Here is a 15,224-nt window from a genome sequence, read left to right as displayed (position 1 = left end):
TCCTCAGGGATGGGAAGGAGAAATAAAACAAAAGGCTCCAGAATCGAGATAAGGATAGAGAGGGATGACTCACCCATTATTGTCATGAGGAAAAGACAGATTTGTTAGGAGAAGAAAGAGATTATCAGTTTAATGTAAACACCACCACTACTTCATTTAACAATCAAACAGGGTAGGACAGTGAGAAGTATGACCACATCTTAAAAACGCCCTCCACCCACCCCTTCTTCCCAGGCTTAACTTTACTCATGATTTCTTTACTCCTCCCCCACAACAGCACAGGGGGCAGGGAATGGGGGTTGTGCTCTGTTCATCACCTGTTGTCTCCGCTGCTCCTTCCTCCTCAGGGGGAGGACTCCTCACACTCTTATCCTGCTCCAGCGTGGGTCTCTCACACAGGAGACAGTTCTCCATGAACTTTCTCTGACATGAGTCCTTCCCGTGGGCTGCAGTTCTTCCCAAACTGGTCCAGCCTGGGTCCCTCCCACATATTGCAATTCTCCCAGCAATGAATTTCCCCATCACAGACTTCCCTCAGAGTCTTGACTTTCTTCAGGTGTAGCCCTCTGCTCCAGTGTGGGCTCCTCCACGGGCTGCAGGTGGCATCTGCTCCAGTGGTGACCTCCGTGGGTGTAGGGGCACAGCCTGACCTCTCACCATGGGCTCTGCTCCAGCGCACCTCCCCACCTTCCTCCTCCTTTCTTCAACTGACCTGGGTGTTTGCAGAGGTATCTTCCTTACTGCTCCTCCTTCTCCCACGTTCCCCCTCTTAGGTCCAGCTAATTGGCTTGTCCTTGGTGCAAAGGCAGGTCCTACTTGGAGCTGGGGGAACTTCTAGAAGCTTCTCACAGGAGCCACCACTATAGCCTCCTCCCCTGCTACCAAAACTCTGTCACACACACACAAACCCAACACAGGCATGCAACCTTGTTGTGAAAACTGGCAACAAACATTACTATCAACCACTCCAGAGACGACATTACCAAGTGTTACCAACCGGTTTGGCAAGTGGTACCAACTTTTCTATATGTCTGTTACTTGCCAGATGTCCGATACTGCCTTCCCATAAGCACTTCAGCATGGTACATTGAAAATGTTGTTATTTCTATTCTACCTGTATTTTTTTTCTAATTAAATATTTAAATGGTGACAGATTTTTAGATTAAGGTATTTCATTTTTAATTCATACTTTAATAATTTACATAATTCCGTCAGGGAACCTGGAGCCAACAGGTCAGCAAGAGGTCTTGGCAACTCAGGCAAACCACGAGGCTGTAAAACACCACACAACCCAGCAAAAAGGAGAAAGGATGGCCCCACACTGCTACGACTTCTTTCTCTATCACAAAATTCCTTCTGGTGCCTCCTAAGACTACCTCAGATTTGTACTTTCTTTTACTACTGCCTTACATGTTTCACTAGAAGTCCAGTGAAAGTCAAAAAGGGTGGGTTTTTTTTTTAAATGCATGCCCACAATAGATACCTGTTTTAAAGTCAGATCTCAGTATAACTTGCTTGGCTATGATTCACATTTGCACAGTTATGTTTGCGTGCCTTGTCTCTGATGCCACTTTACCTGCAGTAATAGGAAAAACCAAAAACTCTACAGTGTTGGATTTTAAGCAATGTGAAATGTGAGGCTTCCTAGCAATAGAAAACATTTAGAACCCAGTGCAAACCAGGCACACCACAGAAATTTAGCAACCAAACCCAGCTCTAGAGTCATCCAGAGCACAAGAAAGACATGGACCTGTTGGAGCAGGTCCAGGGGAGGGCCAAAAAATGATCAGAGGGATGGAAACCTCTCATATGAAGACAGGCTGAGAGAGCTGGGGTTGTACAGCCTGGACAAGAGAAGGCTCTGGGGAGATCTTATTGCAGCCTTTCAATACTTAAATGGGGTTTATAGGAAAGATGGGGACAAACATTTTAGTAGGTCCTGCTGCAATAGGACAAGGGGCAAAGGTTTTAAACTAAAAGAGGGTAGATTTAGACTAGATATAAGGAAGAAATTTTTTACAATGAGTGTGGTAAAACACTGGAACAGGTTGCCCAGAGAGGTAGTAAATGCCCCAGCCCTGGAAACACTGAAGGTCAGATTGGATGGGGCTCTGAGCAGCCTGACCTTGTTGAAGACTTACCTGCTCATTACTGGTGGGGAGGTTTGGATTAGATGACCTTGAAAGGTCCCTTCCAACCCAAACTATTCTATGATACGCAAAAATGGCCAATCCTGAAAAATGGACCCCAAAAGTGCCTAACACCCATCTAAAGGATCTGGGCCCTTGTAAGGAAAGCCTCAGGTGCATTTCAGCAGCAGAGAGGCTGTTGCCTTTTGTAAAATATCCAGATAGCTACAGTATTCACCCTAGAAACAGAAGATCCAGGCCCTTTAAGCGCTTTTTTTTTTTTTTTTTTCTAACAGGACTTCCAGCCACCTTGCCCCAAGCTTCATCTTAGCAGTACTGGGCAGGAGGGTACCGGGAGATAGTCCAGAGGAAGCTGCATTGCTGTGCAGTGATGAGCACGGAACCACTGGGCCAGCATGGAGAGTGAGTGACAGTGCAGTGAAAGCACTGAACTTGAGGGGAAAACCTGTGTTGCAGCCTCAGATAGGATTGTGCTTTATCTGATTAATATTTTAGTGCAAAATCTCTGGGAGAGGGATGAGAACCCAGGCTTTCTGTTTGGTGGGTGTCATATCCAACAGATCAGTCATGATTTCTTATTTGTATTTCCCTCCCGCAAGCACCTCTCCCTACTTTTCATAAAAGGGAGATAAAAACAGCTTTTGGAGAAAGGATAGTTGTGGATGTGATTACCCAGCAGGCACCAGACAATTAGGATGAGAAGTGAAGCATCCAAACTGCAGGATTCAGAGCTCAGCCCTGCACTTAACACATCCTGTTTGGTACCTCCAGACTGGTGCATATTGATTTTCAGTAGCTCCCAGCTCACCGTCCTCCTTGCAGCACAACCTTACCTGTGCCGGACACATGTCAGGTCCCATTGCAAGGCTTTAAAATACACTCCAGTATTTCACAGAATCATTCAGGTTGGAAGAGACCCTTGGGATCATCGAGTCCAACCATCAGCCCTACTCTGCAAAGTTTTCCTCTACACCGTATCCCCCAACATCTCATCCAAACAACCCTTAAACCCCTCCAGGGATGATGACTCCAGCCCCTCCCTGGGCAGCCTATTCCACTGTCTGACCACTCCTTCTGGGAATTTTTTTTTTCCTAATGTCCAGTCTAAACCTCTCTTGTTGCAGTTTGAAGCCATTCCCTCTTGTTCTGTCACCAGTTACCTATGAGAAGAGCCCAGCACCAACCTCTCTACAGTGTCCTTTCAGGGAGCTGTAGAGAGTGATGAGGTCTCCCCTCAGCCTTTTCTTCCTCACACTGAACAGTCCCAGCTCCCTCAGTCGCTCCTCACAGGATTTGTTCTCCAGGCCCTTCACCACTTCGTTGTCCTCCTCTGCCCTCGCTCCAGCACCTCGATATCTCTCTCGTATTTTGGGACTCTCCTCCTACAGTGCCTACCACTTGCCCAAGTTGGACAAAAGGAACATGACAAGATCTTGTTGGAAGCCCTATGGAACTGTTCCTCCTTACTCCTTTTGCTTGCTATGAAGTCTTCTCAAGCTTTTCTTCCTAGAGTTTTGTACACTACATATGCTACCAACACATGGAATGTGTACTTGTTTCTGACATCAGAATGGCAAGGCTGATAAGACACTTCAGAAAAATTGCCTCCTTGCCCATCTAACACATGTTCTTTTCCAGCCAGGAGCATTCCTAAAACTAGTCCTTAATCCCCGGCCAGAGGAAAACAATATTGTGTATAATTATCAGGCTGTAAGGCAAAGATGGATCACCTCCTATTGTTCATCTTTGTGCCCAGCACACAAACCGGAGGTGGCAATCTGCCTTGCCTCACACAGGCAGTAAACATTAGTCTGCCACTTGAATTCACCATCCAGGCTAGCAAAGGCAAGAGAAGGAAAGATGTTCCTTTTACTTTTTAAAGGTATATGAATTCAAGATCAAGGTTATATCCTCTGGATTTTATTTCTTCTGTGAAAGACCATATTAGGCTTTATCAAATAGAGTGAAAAAAACAATAAATTAATGACCAAAGCCTTCCAGTTGTCATAACAGTGGATGTAGAACAAATGTGCAGACTGCACCCCTATTTACTTAGCAGCAAAAGGCCAAGTTCATAATAGGAAAAAGTGGGAGGAAAAGGAATACATTTGTGTAGCTTGCTGCATCTTAGAAACTAGAAGTGCACATTTTGAATCAAAAGAAGTCCAGAAAGTTTAGCCAGATATCAAAGGGATCACAGAAAAATAGTGGGGATGATTACCTATTTAAATAAAATAGAAAATGGAAGTATTTCTAAATGAAACATTCACAATACTGTCAAGATTTCAGAATTATTACTTTAATTCTGAATATTTTGATTATAAATTGTCCATGCTTATTAATTTAAAGAGTAGTTCTTAACGGCAAGTATATCAGGCATTACATGATGGCCAGAAGTCTTTAAGAATAAAATCCAGGCTCTTGGAACACAGTGTAAACTTTGGAAGTATCTGACTGAATAACTAAAAGAAAGGAGCAGAGGTATTTAGGTACATGAAGCCCCAGAGGCATTTGAGATCTCTCCCTTCTTAAAGTTTCACTTTCCATCCATAGTGTTTCCCATGGCCGAGCCGAGGTAGATGTGTGGAGAGTGCCAGCAGCCTCAGAAAGCCTCTCCCATGTTCCACAAGTGTATGTGACTAGATGGCCAATAGCTCATAAGATGCTAAGAAAAAAAGCTTGTTTTAAAAATAGCTTCTAAACCTCCTTGCAGCTTGCCTTTAAGTAGATTTAAGATCTATTTAAAAAGCCTACCAAGTGCAACTCCTACATATCATGTATTTCAAAGGCAGCTGAAAAAAATATACTGCCTTCTTTCAGTCCAGCATTTTCTGTCTCGGTTCTGAGATTTTTGCATTTCTGTGGAATTTCACAGGCACAGAAGTCTAGGAAAGACTAGTCCTGCCCTGAACCATTCAGTTTGTGCCCATGCTGACTCACCTGGACAATTTTCCCGTTCTGGACTTGAAGCAGTAGAAGTGAATTTAGGTCAACAGCTGATATCTGTGTTCCCAGCACTTACATTTTTCAAAGTTCTTAATATTTGCATTTTTTCTTAAAGCTGCAGATCTTGCTGTGAGAATATCAGCTTTCTGGTGTTATTTAAGGGATTTTTTCCCCCCTTATTTGCATGGGAGAGAAGGCAGGACAAGCCAAATGAACGTGATTTATGCTCTGAAAACCAAAGTCAAACAAAAAAAGGGGAAAATGTGTATTTTTAAACTTCCTCATGATTTCTGAGGCTGACACAGTTTTCAAAACTGCTTGATTTAGCAGTGAAATTGAAGCATTATTATCAAAGTACTATCAGAAAGAAAGAGAAACTACTGCTGGTGAGCCTTTTGGTGTTTAATTAGATTTCTTGGGAGTGTTCCCATTCCTTCTCAACTCTAGACATTACACTTGTGTTTCATCAGAAAAAAAGCACAGCTTTCCTTCCCCCAAAGATTAGCAAGTTTCTCACAGAAACATTTAGTAAAGAACAAACACTAGTTTTTTTCCTACCCAGTTGCCATCTTCCTTTCCTACCCAGCCCCAGGGCTTCTCCCGGGATTTCCTAATCTCTGCATCCTTGCTGGAAAGAAGAGCAGGATCGTTTCACAGGCTTCTCAAAAAGCACTCAGTCTACTTCCAGATGCTTCCCTGCAAGCATCGAGATTTTCTGTCCCAAATCAGCCCTTATATTACCCACTGTGGATGTCCCTGGATTTTGAGGGGGAGACTGTGGGATCCCCTCTATAACAACACTGGATGCTCTATCCTATCTCCATGTCTTTGAGGTGCTGTGATGCAACAACTCCACTGGCAGAATTAGTCCTACTAAAGCTGCCGAGAGTGCTCAAGTGAGCAAGGAGAATGCCCACGAATGAACTTAGCCTGAAACCACTCTGCAACAACAGCTGAGAAATAAGGTGCCAACTTCGAGTTTTGTATGTGAGTTATCCCAATAAATTCAGCTCTGATAAATTACTGCTCCACAAGCTACTGTACAGGGTTTAACACATCTGATCTGAAGTGGTTCCTCTGGCCACTGCTACATTTCCTTCATTGAGGAATAGAAATTAAAAATTCAAAAATCCCTGAATCTGAAATAAGATAGGAGAATCTGAGTTAGAGCTGATTTTTACTATTGAACTCCGCTTGGGCGGAGACTCCCTACTCTTATTTGTGTAAATATTAAAAGGGGAAAAAAAAATGCAGTGTTATAGAATCTGCATGCCTTTCACTTACATAAAATAGGTATCCATACATCTCACTTCCTGGGGAGCAGTATTTTCTTCTTCCAAGTAGATTAATATTTTTAAATCAGAAAACTGAGAATGGTTTCAAACTGAAATAATCCAATTGCTTTCACGGGAATTACCAGACTATAAAATACCGAGGTATGGCAATATCAGTTTATTTTTTGAGGGTCCTGCAACAAGGAGCTCTCAAAACAGCAGAGAAAGTATCCAGCAAGACCCAGTGATGTCTGCAGAGGGGTGACCTCTTCAGGTGATCCTCTGGGGTCGTGGGGGCTCTGCCAGAACTTCCAAATAACATTACATTCAAATTGCGTTGTATCCATAAGCATCTGCACATTCCTGATCACACCACTCAAGAGGGAAGACTTATCCCTTCCCAAAGTATAAAGCAGGCTGGATTATTCTTTAAAATATTTTTATTTATTTATTAATTTTTAAGTCCCTCCTCCACAAATTCTGCCAATTTTCTTTCATCTTGGCAAAGTACATCTTAACTGATAAGTAGAGCAGAATACCAAATCTGCTCCTTTAGAATATTCAGTTATTAGAAATAAAGCCAGACCTATGTGGGGTGATAGCCAAGAGCTAGCAGGTTTTTCTCACCAAGTCAAAACAGAAATTACTGCAAGTTAACCGGACAGTTTCAGGTTTCCAAAAACCAGAGTATATTTAGCCTTTATCCATCCAATTGAAGCACTGAAAATAGATGGATGCTAGGGATCTTCCCAACCCCATCTTTTTATCCCATTGTGCCTGTTTTCCTAATGCCCCCTTTGATTTGATTTTTAAACCATTGCTATTATCAGCTCTCCTAGGTATAACACTCATCATGTTCATATGTCTCTGAAGCTGGCATCTTTGCCACAACTCCTACGATGGCTAAGTGTAGATTTTGAAACATGCACATTTTTTAAATAATCAAATTCTCTTCTCCCTGCCCTTGTTCATCATTTCTTTCTTAGCTTTCACAATAAGGTAGAGGTTGCCACCTTAGTGTTATTCTGTCAAAGGCATGAAACCATGCAATCCCCCTCAGTAATTATATTCTAAATGCATCTTAATAGCCAACGAGTTGTAATCTAAGTTACAATACCATTTTCCAACCGTACTATCACTCTGAAATAGTGAGTTTGGAGGCCCGCACCTTCTGCTGAGGAAGCCCATGTCTCCTGCTGAGGAAGCCCACGTAACTTTTCCAAAGCTCTTTTAGAATTATATGCCTAGAACTTATTTGACCTGAATGAAAATAGAGTGGGAGAAGCATACCTTGTACCAACAAACAGCCAATGGCATATCGACTGCCTACTGATGAGCAATGTTTGTGCCTTGCCTAGTTCAGGAAGAGAACAGTTTCAGTAGCTGCAGGCCCATGCTGTGAAGCCCTCTGCATGGCAGTAACCACACCACACTCTCTGGAACTCTTTTCCACTTGACAGAATAACTGATGAAGAGAAGAAGCAAACATGTTTTTGAAACAGGCACAGCTGTGAGGATACCAAAAGCTGCACAGGGGTCTAGGTAAGTCCTGCAGCAGCATCCCCGGCTGTACCACTATGGTCCTGACACCAGCAAATGCAAAATCCTGACCTCAATTCCACTCCAGGGGTAGATGCTCTTAATGATCATCTGCGCTGTACGATTCCTTTTATATATAAAGTCAGGCGTTTGTCCAAGTCATCCCTGCTGTGCAACCTAGATGTCACCATTTCAGACCGAGTGTCCCTGGCTTGCTAACAGGTGAGTGAAATCTACACTTAAAGTCACCATTTCAGACTAATCAACTTAGAGAAGTCAGGCAAATACAAACCTCCCTATTTATAGGCAGAGTAGATAAACGATTTGATTGTGTCCTTCTCATGTCAGGAAGCATTTGCAGGATTAGACCACAAATGTTAAGTTACACAGAAGCAAAAAATTAAATGCAGCTCCAAAATCTGCTTTTACTACCATTAGGAAAAAAGGGAAAATAGGAGGAGGGAATAATGCCTGCACTTTCACCTGTTCCTCAGTGATAGAAGCATCCTGTTTCTTGTTTCCCTGAGAAGGAACAAGCCACCTTGGGACAGAAGACTGAGATCTGAACTCATGGCCATCAAACTTTCTGCATGACCTCAGGCAACTTACATGAGTCTTTCCATGCCTGTGTGTGCTCATGAGTAAAATAAGATTTGATTTGAAATCCATGCTATTCCCTTTCTAACAATGATACACATATACACCCATAGAAAGTACCGAGCAACAGTTAACAGTTCTGGACAAAACCCAGAAAATGCCTACTGAAACTCAATGAGCCGAGTCTAGCCCCTTAGAGTATTTCAAGTTAATATGCATCTTTCACTGCACTTTTCAAATATCTCCCATCTGAGATTTCAAGAATACTTGTAACTCCTGGACAAAGTTCAGCTTTTACAAGAAACCCATGAACAAGGAGCTCAATTTTCTTCCTGAAAGAAAGGGATAGATGTTAAATCACTTGTAGAAGATTATGAAATAAGGCTATGTAAGGCAGGAAAACTCTTCTTGTAGGCCAATTCTGCCTGTAGCGAGGTCTCTAGCAGAGTTCCCACATGTCTCAGGAGCATCAAACCAGATCCTTAAAAGCTTTCAGATTCCATTTCAAGATTCAGCAGATTATGGAGTTTACTACAGCTTGAGTGGTGCTTAGATGGTCTACAGACAATTAATGTTTTGTACTCTTCAGAAACAGTCATCAATGCAGGAGGCACTGTTGCCTGCCTCTGGCATATAAAGCTGTTTTGAAATAGTAAAGTGATTTCTTGAAAGTGCTCAAGCTTGGTTCTTTTAGATTAATTTAATTTTTATTTTAATCTCCTTTCACTGTGTTACCATGTTGAAAAAATCTTGCACTTAATTATCTTTTACAATAGTAATTTTCCAAGTTTGTCCTTAAAGATGACAGGTTTCTCAACTGAACTCCAAGGAAAGCAGGCTGGCCCTATGTCCCAATTTAATTGTAGATCTTTTAAATTAGTACTTAAATTTAGCAGGGGAAGCAACTATGAAATTAATAAATCCAGAAATTCGTTAAATAACTATAGGCTTTCTGAAAAACAGTGTGAATGATTCATTGCTTTCGTTATACTACTCATCATTAGCTCAAGTGGCAGAAAGATGAAGACAGCAGCTGGTGCTTTAAAATCTTAAGAAAAATGCAGGAGATAAGGCAACATTTGGTCTCTTGGGAAAGGAACTTGACTGTAGTGTTCGCTCCCTCGAGGATTCAACTTTTAAAACCCAAGAACAAGAAAACACATATTCTTCTGGGAATGTCTAACTCTGCGTGCTTTTGATAGGGCAAACTTTTTACTTCATTTGGACTAAACTGGAGAGTTAAAAAACCACACATCACATTTTCACTCTCCTACTTTAAAATGCAGTCTGTAGGTTCAAAGAAGGGAAAGCAATCATTCCAAATCTTCTAAGACCTTTCAGAATAGAATATATGAGAAAGCTGCTAAATAGATGCTCAATATCAAAAGCAGCTTAGAGCACACCAGAAAAAAAAGAGATTATAAAAACCCAACTGAGATGCTTATGTAGATTATCACAGGTCTGAAAACAAAGACATTTTTCTCCCTAATGAGCCTGAAGCAAGCTATCGTTATTGTAGCTGTTGTTTCTACCTCTTGGTATTAGCCAGTAGCTTTGGGGATCCAGTCCTAGTACACAACGCCCATCCTCATGTACTGCCTGTTCACATGATTGGACATTACATTTCATCATTTCATTATCCTTGTGTTTAAGTGAGAATGTTAAGAGAATGTTTAAGTTGGGGGGGTGGGGAAGTAAGATGTTTTTCAAGGATGATATATAATATATTTCTGCAGGAAGTTTCAATTAAAAGGCACAAAGATAAAATTTGACTGAGCCAGAACTTCACAGGATATTCTGGAAACAGACATATTACAAATTTATACAGGGCATAATTATTACCTGATGTTTTGTTCTCCAAGCCTTTTTAATAATTCCAAAACATTTGGATTTGGCTGGTTTAGTGACTACTGAGCACTGAACTGCCATTTTGGTAGGGATGTCTATTGAAATCACACCAATACCTTGAATAACAAAATTCTACAACCTTTTTTTAAATGCACAAAGTTAGGATTGCTCTGCTTGCCTTTGCACTGAATTTCCCTCTGCATTTCATTGCTGAGCTGGACAGTATTTTGAGGTCCTTCTGCCTGTCTTCCTAGTTAGCCCTCCTCTTCACTGCCTTGACTAATTGAGAATCTTTGGAAAAACAGGTTCCCCAGCTATCCACTTCCCTTTTCTGACCATAGGATATATCTGCCTTTCGGACCATCCAGGCTGGGAGGCACCTCATGGTAAACATGCCTGGCAGGATGGTGCCAAGAAGTCTGTACCAGCAGCACGCCTGACTCGTGGCCCCGCATCGGGCTCTGTGGGCACCCCAGTACTCTCTGGGCCTGGTAGTAAGGCATGCAGTGAGGACGGGAGCGATGTGACACAGAGCAGGTATGGACTGAGGCACTCATAAAAGGTCGTAGTATCTTCACCCCTTACTGTGTTAATCCACCTCTGTATTGTCACCGTTTCAGTAGAGACAATGTGTCTGGCTGGTGGGCAGAGGTGTAGGAAGGAGACATTTTTTTAGCTCTGCTGTATATAGCACAATTCTGAGGAACTGTTGCTATTAATCTCTATCCCAGCAGCAATTTTTCTGCAGTAGGAGAAGAGAGAAGCTTGGGGACCTTGCAATTCCCAGGATATAACACATACATGCATACATCATACCTCCTTACTTGAAAACTTTAAGTTTGGCCTTAGGCTTTACTCTGGAGAATGCCTGTTCCACATCTCCCATTCTCATCCGTCAACCTTTCTCTCTCTTTGCCTTTTTCTTTCAGTCCTTGTTTCCACAGATCAGTCTCTTTGCTGTGTTATCTAACAGGCATTTACAAGTTTTGGCTTGTGTAGACAGCTCACCCTCTCCTCCGGGTATCAGTGTGAAGGCATAAAGCCTCCCTTCTAAGCTTTCACATCTCTGCCAGCTGAGGATTCAGCCACAGATAGTCCCTTCAACAGCAATGAAACACCTACAGACCCAACTCCCCGCCATTTCTGTTGTCCCTGCAGCACTCCAGGCTTCTTCAGTGCTATTTTAGGAGTGATTATCATCCCCGCCTGGGTTTCCCATGTCTTTGAAGGCAGGCACAAGAAAAAGAACAAACCTTTCCATTCCCCCACAGCTCTCATTTGCTCTTGAGTGTCTTGGAGTTTTCATCCTTTTGCCTGGGTCAGCCTGTTTTCTTCCTCAGTCCCAGCAAACATTGTGCTGAATACTTCCTTTTTACCACAGGTTTCAGAATTCCTGCCCTGTTGAGGACATGCAATTTCCAAGCAGACTGCAGACTACAGCCCAACCCTGTAATTTACAATTTGCGGTCAAACACACCACCAAGCAAGACAAAAAATCATATTACTCCACATGCCCCCCAAACACTCACCCTTGTGGAGAAAGAAATACTCCTTCCTTACAAGAAGTCCCACCCAGTCTTTGGACTTTGTTGGCTCTCCTGGTCACTGGGGTCTTCTCTGGACAAGATTATAAAATCATAGTAGCACTACAGAAATACACACACATTGGTGTAGCTATCTGCAGCTAAGCCACATCACAGAAAGACCTGTTAGGTATCTGGAGTATTTCTTTTACGCATGTCTAGTGCATTGGAAGTTCAAAGGAAAAAAAATGCCACTTTTGCATCTTGTCAAGAATAGCCAAGCAAAAAAGTGCCAGAAGCAGATCTTACACGTTGAGAGCAGAAAGCTGTTTTGCAACATCGCCCATAATCGTGTTTCTACCCTACCCAAGCACTGGAAACTGATGTTCAGAACATGAAGAGACAGAGAATGAAAACAGTCAAGAAGTCATTGGCTGAAAAAGGAGAAAGTTAATATGCTCCTGCTCTCCTAGCTCTTGGGCAGTGTACTGCTGCCATGAAGACTATCTGGCAGGTCATTTCCTTAACAAATAATCACAGAAATACCTCTTCACTGGTCATCTCTTTCCCAATCCTTGCAATGCTGATTTTTTTTAATAGGGCATATGCTCAAACCCCAGGGTTTCTTTACTCTCTTTTAAAAGCCACGTCAGGGTTAGGAAATCTTACAGAATCTCAACCTCCATTATCTTTTATTAATTTATTTTCATTTTCGCATTCTACATTATGTACCCATTAAATAGAGTATCTCCCATCTAAACAGATACAATCTTCCCATTACTTGTTTACCTCTCTTGCCAGAGCACTGTGCCATACATATTGGATGCTTCCAATAGAAAAGACTTTAAAGGAATTTATTCTCAAGGATTTCTTAGGTATTTAAAGTTATGTTTTTCTCTCTCATAAACTGCCTGAAGTTTAAGCAACCTTTCCCAGCTGAAAAATGCAACTACTATTACTAGTGTAGGTTTGGTTTCACTTTTCTATTCAAATATTGCAGTATTAGAAGGAGTGGGAACAGAACTCCTACAAGACGTCCACTGTTATCCTTACATCTGTTATCAGGAACAATGTCTTTGATTAATTAACACAAAATTATCATCCATCTGTTTGAGAGATTGCACCGCAATTTTCCTCTCTGAGATGGCAGCTTTTGGTCAGGCTTTGTAACTTTTTTTTTTTTTCTGTCCCATAAGCAATGTTATCCTTTGCTGACAGCATTCCGGAATAGCTGAGAAATGGCTTTACGTGCATCTTGTAGTCAGCCAACACTATCAGGAGCTTCTACAAGAACGGAGAGAGCAAAGTTTGAAGACCTGATTGTACACAGGGCTTATGAACACAATTTCTGTCCACACATCATTGTGTTTATGAAAAAGGCTTAAAGAATACACAGAAAAGACACATTTTTCCTTCTATAACCAAGAAGTTATATATCACATAAAGTTTATTCAGCTAGAATGTGAAATAGTTCCTAGGGCTACAGAAAAAATAGCCTGCAGAATGACAGACTCCAGACCTCAACTTTGTTCTCTGCTCTTTGCTGCAGCCACTTTCCCTTTAGTGTGGAAGCAGAGTGGCAGGATGAGTGCAGAGGAAAAGAGAATGAGCAGTAGTATCCTCTTTATTTAAGGCAAAACAGTAAGGTGGTACCATCCCTGTGGAGCTTAATGTCCTCTATGACAGATGCCCGAGCAGTAGACATTAACTGTCACCACTTTTTACCTCTGAACAACCAACCAGGTGGCTATTTCATTGACAGCTTATGTTCATCTGTTGTTCATTTGCTGCATAACCTGTCAGAAATATTACCCTGGGATGCTGTGAGTCAAAACAGTCATCTGCTCTAATATGAAAGGGGGAGGAAGTATTTGCTTGGTCTTCTCTTTTTTGATAACTACTTTTATGTCATTGATATTTAATAAAAATTAGTGATGGACAAGCAAATTTGTGTGCTTACAACCTAAGGACCTGCAGAACCCATCAAGTTCAGGCTATAAGCAGTTGGAAAAAGCTGTTTAATAGATACAGAGGCAGAGATAGGGGTGGTTCTGTGGGCCAGTATCAGGAGAGAAATCTAATGGAGCAGAGACTGTACAAGCTGCTGGGAGACTTTATCGCTTCTTTAAACCAAAGCTGGTTTTTTGTTGTTTATGAACACAATCCTGCAAGGCAAAAAGTACCTTCCAAGACATGTTGAGCACATTCATTATCACAGCTGTCCTATCTGAAATTCTTCCAGGCAGGTGTTTTGGGACTGAAGGAGATGCCACCTCAGGAAACTAGAAAAGGGCAAAGTTTATCCCTGTGGGATGGAAAATGTCATAAAAACTGTCCATTGGGAGTGTCAGGATAAAGCTGTGGGGAACCTTGGATCCAAAACTGAGTCTTGCTACTCATACCTCGTAGCAAAATAAAGTAAAAGTAGTACTTTTAACGCTTTCAAATTAAACATGACTAGATCTAGACCTGGACTTCAGTGCAGAAATCCCAAAATAGCCTGCATAAGATTGTCCTAAAAGTATTTAACTTCCCAAGCTAAAGATATCTGATGACCAGTAAATATTTGCCTAATGCTTAAAAAATGTCATGTAATTCCTTGGAACTTTTCAAGGCTGTACTGACACTGCCTCTGTAAGTATTAAAACATAAACAAGCCTCAGGATTTAAATGTCAAATATACCGATAAGACATTTCCACATGCTTTATGGTCCAACAGGTTCTTTTGGCCCCACCAATTCATCTTGAGTTCAGTCAGATTAATTGCAGCACAAATACTTGCAGATTTACCCTTTACTTTTCAAGATCAAAGAAATATGTAGCACAAGACTTTATGAATCAGTCACTGAAGGGAATTTATGCTTATCAGGTGAACACTTTTCTCTTCAACTGAAACAGTGAGGACTCATTTTCAATTTTCTATAGGGCTGTCTGTTTCAGCTAAAGACAGAAACATCCTAGTTTGTGGATAAGCTAGTAGCATACTCAATGCAGAAAAAAAGAAGGATTTGGGATTTTCAGCATGGATGGCAGACATTTTGTCTTCTTTGCTATGTAATTCCAAAGATATTGTGCTTATTGGACCTCACCTAAAATGCTTCCTAAAAAGCACAAAGATTTTTAAATTCTCTGACAAAAGGCCGGGAGATGGTAAATTATTGTTTGTGATTAAAGGCCAATGTATAAATGTTTTATTTCCAACTGTGAGCATGTACAGTTACATTCCTCAACCTATTAACCTACATTATTAATATAGGCCTGCAATGCCATGGCAACTAACTGTGAGAATAGTGTTCACCACTAAAACATAGATGCGTGTGCGCAGATATGAATATAAGTATTTAATA

General features: G+C 41.5%; 1 protein-coding gene across 1 annotated transcript in view; it reads left to right on the top strand.

Annotated features, from left to right (window-relative positions):
• The first annotated feature begins 2,223 nt into the window (after window positions 1-2,223).
• The window catches only part of PSMA2 (proteasome subunit alpha 2), a 58,483-nt gene continuing 45,482 nt past the window's right edge, over window positions 2,224-15,224 (top strand). The window contains exon 1 of the mRNA XM_026843828.1: window positions 2,224-2,287. Coding sequence (XP_026699629.1) covers window positions 2,224-2,287 — 64 coding nt within the window. The remainder of the gene's footprint in view (window positions 2,288-15,224) is intronic.

This window comes from Athene cunicularia (genome assembly GCF_003259725.1).
Source record: "Athene cunicularia isolate RWA chromosome 2 unlocalized genomic scaffold, athCun1 chr2_part2, whole genome shotgun sequence".
In the NCBI taxonomy this organism is placed as follows: Eukaryota; Metazoa; Chordata; class Aves; order Strigiformes; family Strigidae; genus Athene; species Athene cunicularia.
Note: the sequence above shows the minus strand (reverse complement) of the source record. Positions and strands in the feature narration are given on the sequence as shown.